This window comes from Pituophis catenifer, unplaced genomic scaffold, assembly GCF_029215685.1.
Source record: "Pituophis catenifer annectens isolate HBS135680 unplaced genomic scaffold, rPitCat1.0.hap2 SCAF_2, whole genome shotgun sequence".
Taxonomy (NCBI): domain Eukaryota; kingdom Metazoa; phylum Chordata; class Lepidosauria; order Squamata; family Colubridae; genus Pituophis; species Pituophis catenifer.
The window spans coordinates 148,679,987-148,695,468 of record NW_027256882.1 but is presented as its reverse complement, the minus strand read 5'-3'; the positions used below and the strand labels follow the sequence as shown (position 1 = coordinate 148,695,468).

At 39.7% G+C, this 15,482-nt stretch overlaps 1 protein-coding gene across 1 annotated transcript in view; it reads left to right on the top strand.

The window, feature by feature from the left end:
• The window catches only part of SARNP (SAP domain containing ribonucleoprotein), a 71,932-nt gene that overhangs the window by 14,263 nt on the left and 42,187 nt on the right, over nt 1-15,482 (top strand). Inside the window, exons 5-8 of the mRNA XM_070934774.1 lie at nt 1,774-1,825; nt 6,595-6,668; nt 10,376-10,404; nt 13,717-13,742. Coding sequence (XP_070790875.1) covers nt 1,774-1,825; nt 6,595-6,668; nt 10,376-10,404; nt 13,717-13,742 — 181 coding nt within the window. The remainder of the gene's footprint in view (nt 1-1,773; nt 1,826-6,594; nt 6,669-10,375; nt 10,405-13,716; nt 13,743-15,482) is intronic.

Here is a 15,482-nt window from a genome sequence, read left to right as displayed (position 1 = left end):
TTGAATTTATTCTGCCCTTATAACTGTATAAGCTTTTTCATTAATGTAAAGTGCCAGACTTCCTTAATAAGTTGATGTTACCAGGTGAAGTATTTTAATAATTCTTCTAGGATTGCTAACATTTACCAATTGAACATTATTTTATGGTAATATTCTAATTTGTAAAGTGTAACATGATTGAGGTTGATGCTTTTATAAATGATCCTCAAGTAAGGTTTAGTGAACAATTGTTCTAAGACAGAATTTGAAGGGTTTTCAGGTTTTGCAGAGTAAATTATTTAGAGATAGAAGTCTCTTTGAATGTTGTGTACCTACTCAAGATTTGTAGGGTATGCTAGTAATGCTTCACAGGAATATAACCACACAGAAAAGGCAGGCCATGTAGAATCATTTAAGTCTAAGTAAGTGATGTTTTTAAGTAAATTGGATTCAGGCAAATAAGGACATTAAATGGAATCCTTATGCTAGTTGATAAAAAGTTGTTGTGTAATAGACATAAATCCAGCACCATGGATAGCGCCAAATGTAATTTATTGTCTGAAATTCCCCCTTTCTCCAACAATGAGGATGTTGTCGCAGCAACAAGCTAAAGGTAGCCAATCTATAATATGGGCAGCTCTTCATTCTCTGAAGAAGCCCAATTAAAAGACCTCAGCTGTTACTGTAGCTATAGAACTAAAAATTATTTGAGGGTTTCTCTAGATTCAGGTACTGATGGCAGGGCAGCTTCTCTGACTGGAAGAGACTTCATTTAAGATTGTCTTTCCTCTGAGAGTACAATTTCATCACTAGATTTTTCTGCTACATCTTGAAAGTGATGTTGTTTGATGAACATGTTAATAATACAACAGTGCTGCTTTTATAATTGTGAAGTCACAAACGGGCTATTTTCAGAATATCTATGATAATTCATAGTTCCATATATTCTCCTTATTTCCCAATGTACCAAAGCAAGGACTGGGAATTGTGCCAGCTCTAAAATAGGTGTAATATTATTTTCATTTTATTATCAGAGAAAAGTTAAGATAAATAGTTGTAGGAAGGTAAGATTACCAACAAAATATCTTTGGCGACAGCTGGTTAATTTAATTAGGCTTCAGAAGCTCATGATATATATGTAACACCTGTGATAACCTTCCTCAACTTGATATTGTCTAGATATGGCTACATCTCCAAAATTCCGCTCTTTTCAACCACTTTGGTTGAGAATCTTTGGACTTGTAGTTCTTATGTATCTTGCTTGCATCATGTTGAAGTTTTAGTTATGTGAAAGACAAAACATGCTCACATAGCAATAGCATTTAGACTTCTATACCGCTCCACAGTGCTTTACAGCACACTCTGAGTGGTTTACAGAATCAGCATATTGCCCCCAACAATCTGGGTCCTCATTTTACCGACCTCGGAAGGGTGGAAGGCCGAATCAGCCTTGAACCAGTCAGGATCAAACTCCTGATGTGTGGAGAGAGTTATTCTGCCATACTGCATTCTAACCACTGCACCACAATGCCACATATCTTAAAGTATGAGCATATTGTGTTCCATAATAGCCACAAGCAGGAAATAACCCTGACTTAGTAATAGATCAAACATAGGATTCTACACATCCCAAAGTGAGGGCCTTTCAGTGTTCATGGCTTGCAGTGTACCTCAAACCAATAAACATCCGTTATTCAGTAATATATTTTTATGTCCATCAAACTGAATTTACCTTTGTTTATGAAAGGCAAGTAATATCTTGCATTCTGATCAATCTGATTTGCTTTTATTTAGAAGTGCAGAAAAAAAGGTGGTGAAAATTACCTCAGAAATTCCTCAAATGGAGGTAAGTTGCCTTGTTGCAGTTTACAGATACAGCACCCAAATATGAGAAATGTTTTCTGCCCAAACCATAATTTTGCCAATACAGCAGAGATTTAGCTAGTATTTTAGGGTGTAACAGACTTAGTTTTTTTAAAAAAAAATTTCTAGCATGTTGCTTATCTTGTAATATTAAGTTGAGAATAGTTCACATATATTGGTTTCCAGTATGAGTCATAACTAATTGAAGATGTCTCCACAAATAAAAAGAAAATGAAGACTGCTGTGAAGAATAAAAGACCAGTTGGTAGATTAGTCCTTCAAATCTCTCTGGAGAAGGAGAAATTGAAAAATTGCCCATTGGTTCTCTAATTGGTAGCCCTTCACAAGGAGACCCTAAAACAAAGGTCCTGTGGACTTGAGGGCCAGAAGCTAAGGGAGATGACCTCTTTGCTGTCAGCAGCGGTAAGACCTTTCATAAGGACATTAAGCAAACCTAACTCACTTTCTAATCACATTTAGAAATGTTCAGTTTAACAATTTATGGATATTAGAGAGCTTCAAAATGGCAAACTTAATTTGACACCTGGTGAGTTTTAAATGGAGACTTGGCAAATTGGCAAAAACCAAAAAAGGGGGAGGTGATTTAAGAAAGTTTTAAATGGATTAGGAGACCAGAGAAATTTGCTATAATAAATGCATATAAAATGACTGAAATGAACCTAGTTAGGAACCAAGGTTTGATGAAGTTTTCAAATGGACACAAGAGCAATTTAAAGGATTGGGCAGAAAAGAATTAAAATGGCTAAGCTGACCATAAGATTTCTGTATTTTTAAGAGTTTTTTTGAAACATCTACTGAAATATTAATAACCAATATCTCAGAAAGGATACATATTTCAATGAATTAGCTTTCAGAAGATGATGAGAAAAACTTTTATTGACACAGACATCGTAGAATTTCAAGGCATGGAAGATTATAACATTGACATTACCAAAATGGGAATACAAAAGACAAATCAAGGAAAAGGATCTGGACATGGAACAGTTCTGACAATCCCACACAGTGTTTGTTTATGGGGTTCACAAAGTAAGCTGGCAAAAGCTTTGAGGACTCCTAAATGTCAAAGAGTGATGAAAGATAAAATCCTGTGATACCACAATAATCATTTAAAAGTCAAGATTGTTCAGAGCAGAAAGAAGGAATATAAAGAAGTAGTATCCCTGGACTACTTGCCCAGGGATAAATTGTTTGTTTGATATTTATTATATCCCCTAATGGCCTTTAGTGAACTAGTTTTGAAAACATGATTTTAGGATTGTATATAAAGTAGGCTATGGAGAGAAGTGTTTCTTTTTTTGTAACTTTAAAAAAGAGGGTTAATATGTGAAATAAAGGCTCACCATACAACTCGCATAACAAGAACCTACGGCTTTCCATTTTGTTTGATTGAGCTTTATAAGTTTCTTGTACATTTGTTGTTCTAACATTCTTTTCTGAATTTATTATCGATTTTCAGCACTTTTTCTTGACTCTGTAAAATCATATTCTTGCTAATTCTTATGTAAACTTAGCAATAGCACTTAGACTTAGATACCACTTCACAGTGCTTCACAGCCCTCTCTGAGTGGATTACAATGTCAGCATATTGCCCCCAACAATCTGGGTCCTGATTTTACCCACCTTGGAAGTATGGAAGGCTGAGTCACCCTTGAGCCTGGTGGGATTCAAACTACCAAATTGCAGGCAGTCGGCAGGCAGCAGAAGTAGCCTGCAGTACTGCACTTCAACCACTGCGCCACCTTGGCTCATAAACTTTTAATTTTTAAAGAATACATACATTTTCTTGTAAAAGTGCTATGTGCCTGATTTCAAATAATGTCTATGCTGGTTAAGCTATAGCTTGATTTGTGTAGATAGGACAAGAAGAACATTAGTCATTTTCTAGTCATGCCAAGGCTGCTCTTGTGTCTTTTTATCATCCTTTTGTGATTGGGGTGTACAATATATTATGCTACATGCATAGCATTGAAACTTTGACCCAAGAATGAAGTACGATTGTGTCAGTTTGTTGAAAGAAAATGTTCCTGCTTTTCATAGCAACTGATATGCTATTGCTGGCATGCAGATATTTTGTACTATAAAAAGTTGAGTCTTCAAAAGACATTGTTGATAGAAGTGTTGTTGAAGAGAGTGAAACAAGTGCTAGTATAGTGCTTTAAGGGCAATAATTAACTGCCAATACCGATTGATTTTTCTGGTCCATCAAGTTTTGCTACCTTGATTATGTGGTATATTTAAACAAGCAGAAAAGTTTTCTGACTGTTAACTTTTATTTATTAGATTTGTATTTCTTTCCCTCAGAAACTCAAGGCAGTGCATATAGCAGTCAGGGAGGAAACTGGTGAATGCTTCTTTATGTAAGGAGGAGATGCTGCAGTCTTTGAAAAAGGGCACTGCCGCACTCCTTTCTTTAAGCAGTCAGTCCTGCATTCAGTTATTTTAAGCCATTTCCAACTTTCCCCTTTTGGGGTAGAAGTTGATGGGACATCAGCTACAAAAGACTCTGGAAGATATAGATTTTCACCTTTTCTGTCCAGGATGCTACTTTTAACCTGAGAAGCTCTATATGACTTGGAGCCTGATTATCTTTAGGACTATTTTTTATCTGAAGAGAGATCTGCCCATCCAAAGCATCCTGAAAATTCCTACCTCCTGTAATATACCTCCTGGTCAGCAGGCCTACTAAGGCCCTGGCTTTCGGCTGCTGCTGCTTAATGCCAGCTTGGTCAATAATAAAGCACCCCTTATCTGTGATCTTGCCAACCTGACATATGTTTCCAAGACCTGGCTGGGAAGGGAAGGGAAGGAGTGCTGGCGGAGGAGTAGGTGATTGTACTGTAGCTCCAGGGGATCCTGGATGAGACAGATTAATGTGGACCCCTTCCAGTCAGGTTTCATGCCCAGATACAGGATGCAAACAACATTGGTGGCACTTTTGGATGATCTATAACAGGAGCAGGATGGGGGTAGTACATCCATCCTCGCTGTTCTTGATCATTCAGTGGCCTTTGATACCATTGACTAAGATATCCTTTTTTGTTAACTCCGGGAGCTGGGGGTTGGTGACACAATTTTACACTGGTTCACCTCCCTCCTGGATCAGCTCCACTCAGTGTTGATAGGGAGCAAGAGGTTCAGCCCGCAGCCCCTGCTTTATGGGACACCATAAGATTTGGTACTATCTCCACTCTTTTTTAACATCTACATGAAGCCTCTAAGTTAGATCATCGGTTGCAATGGGATAAAGTACCATCGGTATGCAGATGATACCCCGATGTAGATCTCCATTTCAGGTGAAGTAAGCAATGCTATGGACATCCTTTCTTGGTGCTTGAAGGCTGTGGGGGCCTGCATGGGGGACAACAGGTTTCAACTTAATCCTGGTATGAGAGGACAGCTGTGGGTAGATCAATCCTCTGTATTTTGGGGTTTACCATCTTTGGTCTTTGATGGGGTAACATTGACCTATAGTCTGGGGGAATCCTCCTGGATCCACAACTTCTGCTTGAGGAGCAGGTGGCAGTTGTGGGTAGGAGAGCTTTTGCTCAACTTTGGCTTGTGCACCAGTTACTACCCGTTCTTGATCAATAAGCTCTCCTTTCAATCATTCATGTGCAATTTTCAGATGGACTATGCAATGAGCTCTACATTGAAGAGTATCTGGAAAGTGCAGCTGGTGCAGAATGCACTGGCACAAGCAGTTTTGGGCGCTGCCCACAAGGTGTTATATAGGGTGGCACATATAACATCTCTGCTATGCACACTACCTTGGGTATTAGTTTGCTTCTGGATCCAATTCAAAGTGTTATTTATTACTTTCTAGTCAAAGTAATTGTTTTGTCTACTGATCAGAAAGATAAAAATTCCAAGTAAGCTTCCATTTTGCTGCTGCTAATTTCTGCAGTGTTATGGTCAGGTTCCCTGGAGAAAATGGTGATGATTCTTCAATCTTAGCTACAATTGTATTTCTCCCATTATATCAAAGAATAACCCACCTTCCCCCTTAAAAGTGGGGGTGGGCAGGACCTTAGAATGTTTTCACTTACTCAAGGGCTCTCTTTGCCTTAAATTGACAAAATGTGCACTCTAACATAAACTCCATCCCATTTGATGTTTTGGGTTTCTGACAAAACCTTTGAATAGATTCTTCTGATGGAATTTCTTGAACTTCATGCTTCTCTTCAATGTTAGTTTATTCTGCTTTCTACCTTGCTTTTCAGCTTTTCTGAAACAGTTAAGCTTCTTCACTGTTAGAATCTGCTGACCATTCTTTCAAAGCAAAAAGAGAGGAATTGTATTTATATTTTCAAAGGGCAAACCTCACCCTTCCTGTCATCTGCTTTGGGCTTGCTTCTTGCCCGTTATCTTCTAATGTTGTCTTTCTTGCTGTAAACATGTAGGAGATGACCTTTTTGAATTGGCCAAGCCAGGAATTTTCTGCAGTCATTCATCATTTAATTACTTTTCAGTTTGGTTGACTTAATATCTAAGCCCAGGTAGGTGTGGTGGTATCATAGTTGAATAAAATTCATTCTTTCAGAAAAATGTATGTAAATAGTACATCCTCCTTTACTGCTTCTAATACATCTTGTTTTCCAAAACTCAGAATAGTCAAGATAGCACTAGTAATGAAAATTTGAAATGTACAAAAATGCACTAAATAAGCAACAAAATTAAATGCATTTCTGTGTTGGCTATGTTAGATTGTGTGTATTTTATTTTTAATCTTAGAGAATGCAGAAGCGAGCAGAGAGATTCAATGTACCTGTGAGCTTGGAAAGTAAGAAAGCTGCACGAGCAGCTCGGTAAGGGTATATTTGATTATTATTGTTCTCTACAGCTGTTTAGTCATATAAATAGAAGTGTATTCTTGGTGCATCCCCTAACTGGTGATTGCATCCCCTAATTGGTGGTTGTCATCAATTGCTTCCCAACTGTAGAGGGATATACCCTGGATCTCAAGTCTGGTATGGAGTCGGACTAAGACTGCAGTTTCTTGGCCCTTCCCAGCTTTTGTGAGAGGGCGGCTGGTGTTGACATCTGGCCCCGAAATTGCTTAAGACTCCACCCACTGCTGTGAGAGAGCAGTGGAGCTTACTGACTTGGACCTGAATGGATACCCCTTTTTCTGGAACTTGGACCAACTTGATTAACCCCCTGGCCATGGGCTTCCCCCGATTATTAGATGTATTCGTCAGCGGAACTTCTTATTCTGCGAGATTCCACCCTCTCGCAGGTGTGGCCCTCCACTCTATCAAGGGCCTACCTTTATGACGGGCTTTGGAACTCCGAGAGGTGGCATGTCGCAAAAAGGGGATTGAGGGGTTTTTTGGGGAAATTTTTAGACAGGTTTTTAAGGGGTTCTGGGGGGCGGGAGGGTTGTGTGGGTTTGGAGGATAACCCACGGGGGGAGGGGCCTGGCCCGGCTGCCAGTTGGGCCACGGGGGGTACAGATTCCGGGGGCAAGGGGGGCATTGGAGTTCACTCTGTTGAGGGCTTTTCTATCAATACGCTGAGTGGGAGGGGCAGATATGGTGGGAGCAGGGGACCATATCATGTGGTGGGAGTGTGCACTCGCTATCTTTGAGTGGTGGCACGCCCCGGTCCCCATAGCCCTTCTCATTCCCCAGGTTGCACAGACTCTCAGAGCCCGAGCCTTTGGCTGCTGTTGTGCAATGCCAGGTCTGTGGTAAATAAAGCCCCCCTCATTTGCGATCTTATTCAGGAGGGGGGAGCGGACCTGGCAGGTATTACGGAGACCTGGTTGGGCCAGGAGGGGGGAGTTTCCCTTGTGGATATGTGCCCACCAGGCTTCCGCGCATTCCATCAGCCGAGAGCTCAGGGCAGGGGCGGGAGGGTGGCGGTTATTATAAAGGAAGGTTTTGATCCGAGGGAGACTACTGTTCCACAGATAGCCGGATGTGAGTCCCTTCTTGTGAAGTGGGGTCGTGGAGTGCAGATGGGCCTGTTGATCATGTACCTGGCTCCCTGCCACGTGGCAACGGCCCTGCCTGAGCTGCTCAACGTCATAGCCGGGGTGGCGGTCGATACCCCCAGACGTTTGGTTATGGGGGATTTCAACCTGCCATCCATTGGTGAAACGTCTGAGGTGGCCCGGGAGTTTATGGCTTCCATGACGGCCATGGACCTGACTCAGTTAATTCATGGCCCTACTCACACGGGCGGACACACTCTGGACTTAGTTTTTATCTCTGGTCAGTGGTTGAGTGGCCTTGATACAGGGGACATAGTCATTGAACCCTTGTCATGGTCTGACCACTTGCTCCTTCGACTTGACTTTCTAACCGCTACAGCCCATTGCAGGGAGGCGGAACCGACTAGGTGGTTCCGCCCCAGGCGCCTGATGGATCCTGATAGGTTCCAGATGGAGCTTGGGCCATTTCCTGAAACTCTGGCTCATGGCTCGGCTGAAGACTTGGTGGCCGCCTGGGATAGTGTGGCCACTGGGGCTTTGGACCGCGTTGTGCCTTTGCGGCCTCTGACCCGGCACCGAACTCACCTAGCTCCTTGGCTCTCCGAGGAGTTGAGGGAGATGAAGCGCTGGAAAAGACGCCTGGAGAGCGGTTGGAGGACCAGCCGTTCCGAATCTGACCGAACACTGGTGAGGTCTCATATTAAGACCTACCTAGTGGCGATAAAAGCGGCAAAATCTAGCTATTTTTCCGCTCTTATCGCGTCATCAGATAACCGCCCAGCCGTCCTGTTTAGGGTGACCCGCTCCCTCCTCCATCTGGGAGCGCGGGATGATCCCTTGCAGGGTCGAGCTGAGGATTTTGTGCAGTATCTGTATGATAAAATCGCTCAGATTCGGGAAGGCTTGGCCTCTGACTGGGTAAGTCCGGACGGGATGACTGAGGCAGGTCCTGAGAATGTTATCTGGGAGGAGTTTGATCCTGTGGCTCCCGAGAACGTGGACAGGATTCTGGGACGGCTGAACGTGACCACATGTTCACGTTCACATGTGATACCAGACCTCCGGACTTTTCATCGGGCCCTTAAAACTCATTTATTTCATCTAGCCGGGCTGGCTTGATCCCATCCTTTCGGTTTTAATTTGTAATTGATTTTAATTGGACTGTTTTAAATTGTGGGCCGAGATCATTTAATATCTTTTAAACTGTTTTTAAATTTTGTATGTTATGTTTTACCTTGGCTGTTCACCGCCCTGGGTCCTGCTGGAGAAGGGCGGTATAAAAATCAAAAAAATAAAGTAAAGTAAAACTATTACCCTCTTAATTGGGGCAACTTCAACTAAGAACTTCTGGAATTTGAATTGTGGATAACTATTATATTGAAGGGATGCTTGTGTAATATTAAAACTTCTCATAAATAACATTTTCCTTTCCAATGAACAACTTTTGAAATTATTGGTTCTGATTCTTTTATTAGGAGTAGGGAGCTTGAACCTATAGTGTGTGGTTATTCTGGGCTCTTAATTCCAGTTACTGATTACTAGCCATGTGATCTGGGAATGATGTCAATTTCAGCCAGACTTTCACATCTAATTAAGAAATGGGTTTATTAATTAAGTAAAAATGAAACACAAGATGGGATGTCCAGAAGAGTATTATGGAAGACATAATCTAATACATAGATGAGACAGAGTAGTATTTCTCTCATTGCTTATTCAGTGCAGGAAGCTTTAAAAAAAAGCCAAATTACTTTAAAATGTAGGAACAGCATGCTGCAGCTTTAATTTCTAACAAATCTTAAAGTATTCCTAAATTACTAAAAAACTTCTTTGTGGATTATATAATATTCTATGCTTTGATTTGTGCTGTTATCAGTGCCAAAGATGAAAGATTGCAAAAAGTTAAAATTGAAACAAATATTTAATATTGAAAGTTTACCTTGTTCTGTCACCACCTGACAGGATAGCATCAGAGGTGGGTTTCAGCAAGTTCTGACCAGTTCTGGACAACTGGTAGCAGAAATTTTGAATAGTTCGGAGAACCGGTAATAAAAATTCTGCCTCGCCCCACCCCCATCTATTCTCTGCCTCCCAAGTCCCAGCTGATTGAGAGGAAATGTGGATTTTGCAGTATCCTTCCCCTGGATTGGGGCGGGAATGAAGATTTTACAGTATCCTTCCCCCACCACGTCCACCAAGCCACACCCACAGAACCAGTAGTAAAAAAATTTGAAACTCACCACTGGATAAGCATGCATTATAGATCTTAAATGTCCTGGATTTTGAGATATACAAAGAATTTTAAGAATCCTCTCAGTAAAATAAATGAAAAAACAAGATACGGTTCTCTAAGTATATTGTAGGCTATTCATTCAGTTGGTAGTGATATTTTAAATAGTAAAGATGAAACATGGATTTACTTTTTCTTACTCTTCTGATCAAGACCAGTTTTATATGCCAAGAAGAGCTTTGCTGTATTTTCAAATTATTCACAGTTCTGCTGTTCAAACTAGTGTATTGTGTGTGTGGCTTCAAACTTAAACATTACAGCTGCTAATAGGACTATTTCCTTCTCCATAGGTTTGGTATGCCTACAGTTCCAACTAAAGGTATGTGACTATGAGATTTAAAATATATATTATTATGGTTGGTTGGTTGCCAGTCAGCCGGATGTTTAAACTGGAATTGGCATTTTTATCTACCAATTGAGTCTTTCCCAAGAACCTGGGATAGGCAGATGCTGTTTGATAATGTTCAAGATATTGTTGCAGGATATAAGGTGTTCCAAGTAAAGCTGCCTTTTGCAGTTGACTGATGGTGATTTTGTCAGTGCCAATGGTGTTCAAGTGGTGCTCCAAATGTTTACTACTAAGATGGGTTCATTTCACAGCCAGCCAGATGTTCAAATTGGATTTGGCATTTTTATCCACCTGTTCAATCTTTCCTAAGGATCCAGGATAAGCAGATGTTATTTGTTGGTGTTAAAGGTATCTTTGCAGGATAAAAGGTGTTCTGAGTAAAGCTTCCTTTTGCAATTGACTGATGGTTATTTTGTCATTGTTATGGTTTGTCACACAATCAGCCAGATGTTTAGACTGGATTTGGCATTTTTATCTACCTATCCAGTCTTTCCTTATTTGTGACCTGTATCTTCAATACTTCCGCCAGTTCTTCTTTTTGTTTTGTTAACATATTTTTTGTCAAAATCTTCATTTTGTCTTTATTTATTTTCAAACCTGCTACTTTTCCATATTCTCCTATCTTGTCTATCAATTTAATTGCTGTTTCTAATGGATAAAAACCAGGTCATCTGCGAATGCTTGCAATTTATATTCTTCCTTTTGAATTTTCATTCCTTTTATATCTTTTTCTTCTCTGATATTTCTGTTTAGCACTTCTAATGTTAACACAAACAACAGAGGTAACAGTGGACAACCTTGTCTCATTCCTTTTTTTATTTCAATAAACTGTTAATTCTCCATTTATCATTACTTTTGCTGTTTGTTTGTTATATATGGCTTCTATGGCTTGAATAAATTTTCTACCAAAGCCCATCTGCTCCAGCTGTAATAACATAAATCGCCAATTCACATTATCGAAGGCTTTCTGTGCATCTAGAAATATCAAAGCCATTTGTTTTTCAGGATGTGCCTCATAATATTCCAAAGTATCCAGAATTATCCTCATATTATCTTTAATCTGTCTTTTTGATAGAAAAGACAGCTATGGAAATGGAAAAGACCATTTTGATCAGCTATCCAGTCTTTCCAAAAGACATGGTAGAATAGGCAAAAGTTGTTTGATGGTGTTAAAGGTATCATCATAGGATGAAAGCTGTTCTAAGTAAAGCTGCCTTTTGCAATTTGGTTGATGGTGATTTTGTCAATGCTAATAGTGTTGATGTGCTCCAGATGTTTTGGGATTTCACCCAAGGTATCCATTACAGTTGGTACCATCTTTGCTTTCTTATGCCTCAATCATTTTTCTATTTGCAGGTCTTTGTATTTTGTAATTTTCTATCATTCTTTTTCTTCTATTGTGCTATCTCCAGGTACTGTCACATGCATTATCTGGACTTTTTTTTTTGTCTTTCTTATCTACAGTTATTAATTCTGGTGTGTTATGTGGCAGGTGCTTGTCTGAATTCTAAAGTCCCAGAACACTTCAGCTTTTTCGTGTTCTATTACTTTGTCTGTTTTGTGATCCCACCAATTCTTGCTTGCAGGCAAATGGTATTTCTTGCAGATATTCCACTGTACCATTGCTGCTATTTTGTCATTTGTAGTTCCAGCATCTTACTTTTGAGAAGAACTAATAAAAAATATCACAAAAATTGAGATAATTTCCACATGGTCATTCGTATGGTGACTGCTTCAGATGGATAGTTTGTCAAGCATTGAAAAATTGATAGAGCCAATTTATTTGCTCATACCAATCTAAGATACCTGCCTTTGGAAGGTAATATGTTAACATATTGCAAGTGGCTCTGCTTAATTTCTACAGAAATGAAAAGACATAGTAATGGTAGGTGATCACTCCCCAAATGAAAAAGTACACTAAAATCTTGGCTAAAGAGGTATATATGCATCTAATCAAAAGTGGATACTTCTCAAGATTCCAAAAGGTGAACTGGTTCTCAAAATCATCCCGAGGAATAAAACAAATTTGATTTTTAACAAAAACAGTCTCCACCACCACCACCACCACCCACCTCCCATGCTAATGGAAAGGTCTATGGATTTCGGTAGACTCTTCCTGATTATGGAGTAGTTGGTATTATGCCTTTTTAGAAGAGCCATGTCACTAGATCACATCCAGGCATTAAAGTCACCAGCCTGTAATTATTGAGTCAGGAAATTGGGAGATTGAATTAGTGAGTCAAATTTCAAAAAAATCATAGCCATTATTAGATTGAGCACTAACACCTTTTGCTGGAAAGTATACCTTTTACTGTAGTGGTTAAGGCATCAGGCTAGAAACAGGGCCAGTGGGGTGGACCATAAATTCTAGTCCCGTCTTAGGCTCAAAGCCTTTCTCTCAGCCCTAGGAAGGAGGCAATGGGAAACAATTTCTGAAAACCCCTACCAACAAAATTGCAGGGACTTGTCCAAACAGTCCCCAAGAATTGACAGGATTGAAAGGAAGAAAAATAAAAGACATTTAGTAATGTTAATTTTATGGGGTTTGCTGTAGCTAGTTGTACATAGAGAAAGACAGATCATATTTGTATATGGAATGAATCTGATAATGTTAAGTTGCCCTAAGGAGTAGTTGCCTCTCAAACCTAGGCTGGCTGGCAGGGAAAAGGAAGAGAAACTTTTATGATCTAAGGCAGGGGTGTCAAGGCCTGGGGGCCAGATCCAGCCTGTGATGTGGTTAGATCTGGCCCGCAAGGCTGCCCTGGAAACAGTGAAAGACCCCGGCACCTAGCGCCTCAGCCCCATCCCAGGTCGGCCAGGCACTGAACTAAAACTTGGTGGCGGCCATCTGGGCTGGAACATGGTCAGCTTTAGATCTGCAGGGCTGCTGTGGAGTCAGCGAGGGGGCGCCGCTGCCCCCTGGGCATGTGCTGGAGACAATGGATATCCCAGCCCCACCCGGGCCACCACAAGTGCCCCCCTGATGCAAGCAACATTGAACTCACCACAACCACCCCGGCTGCGACCACCTGGCCGCAACCACCCCAGCCATGCCCACCCGTCCCCCCAAAGTCAACCACAGTCCTGATGTGACCCTCAATGAAATCAAGTTTGACACCCCTGATTTAAGGGGATTGAAGTATTGAGTTCTAGCAAAACCAGGGTTGAACATTCAGTGTATTATTAACATTATTAAATAAAAGTGATAGATTCTGATTTACTTAAGCAAATGAAAGCCATTTTGGATCCATTAATTTAAAATGTTTTTTGTTGTTGTTTCAGGTCTGAACACAGAAAGTAAGACTCCAGTAAGTAGCTGTTTTGTTTTCTTATTTAGTTGGCATGGTTTTAAATGATACTTCATTAAAGCAACTTGACATAGACTATAATATTTATTAATTCAATCTGATAATCAAATCTGTTGAACTTAATATAACATTGTCCTCAACTTTAGCACTATTTTAGGTGCCTCTGCAACTTACTGATTTTATTTATATTTCTAAAAAGCTGTTGCTCAAACACTTATTTTCTCTCAGTATTCACCTGTTTTCACCTGTTTTAAATCATTGTCTTATTAATATTCTCTAAAACTGTAATCAAACCATGGACCTTATATTGTCTTTTTCTTAATTGCAGGATATATATTTTGTTTTGTCATTCATTTTTCTAACAGTTCCTTCCTCACTACCAAAAGTCTTATTTTTGTATTTTTTCTAAACATCCCTCCTCGCCTCCTGATTTTAAACATCTCTTCCTTCTGCAGATCAGTTCTGCAAAGCATTTGTCTTAATCTCTTAGTGTTCCTTTCCAGTCAAAATAAATATAAAATTTATGCATACAATATTCATCTCTGTTAAACTTTGTCTCCTTTATTGTCAGGTTGTAGAATGCAAGTTCTTTGGGTAGAAACTTTCAGCAAAGAAACATGACTCCTCCCATATAATGTTTCACTAAAGTTATTTTATAAAGTGTCATATACCTAACTATTATCAATACAGCAGAAAAGTATTCAGTGATATCTATGGTCCATTATTATCAATGGATCATTTGGTTTATACCCTACCTTTCATCTTCAAGGCAAAGTGTAGATTAAACCCTCTTCTGATTTTTCCCCCCGCAACAATTGTTGAAATAGTATGACTGAGAGATAATACTGTTCCAAAGTTAACAAGTAAGGTGAAAATGGACTCGAAACTAGGTCTCCCCAGTCCTAGCATAATACCTTTAATCATTGTGCCACACTTCCTGGCTATCTGTGAACTAAAGCAAATAGGGTTTCACACTGAAGGAAGACAATTGTTTTAAGTGATCCTTTTTTTAAAAAAGCAGAAATATATTATACCTGTCTCTGTGTGGCAGTTATTTATCATTTCAAAATTATCTGTAGGATTACAACAGTAGGTAATATGAAACTTTTGTCTTTTCTCCCATCTTGGCAATTTGCCAAGAAGAGTACAAGTGTATATTGCTGCTCACATTCCTAAGAGTCGTGGTGGCGCAGTGGTTAGAGTGCAGTACTGCAGGCGACTTCTGGTGATTGTCAGCAGTTCGATTCTCACCAGCTCAAGATTGACTTAGCCTTCCATCCTTCTGAGGTTGGTAAAATGAGGACCCAGATTGTTGGGTATGTTGACTCTGTAAACCACTTAGAAAGGACTGTGAAGCGATGTATAAATCTAAGTGCGATTGCTATTGCTAAGCCTTGCAGCTACTTCAAAGATGTCAAGCCTAACAACAATATACTGCCTTTCCATTAGAATTATGCTAACAGAAAAGCATAATTTATGCTTAGTAGCAAAAATTTGTTTCCTAGGATACTTTAAAAACAAATAGAAAATTTCATCTTAAATTTAGAGTGAAGGCTTCTTTCTTCCATATATAATTAACGTCTAATCAAAGCCTATAATACTGCAATATGTTGAAAATATTTTCATCTTCTTGATAGTTTAGTTACTGTACTTCCATGTTAAGGAGCTTGATTGGTAAATGCATAAAGAGTGCTAGACATAGTATTGAGTTGAAAATAGTGGATTCCACTTTTCCCATCC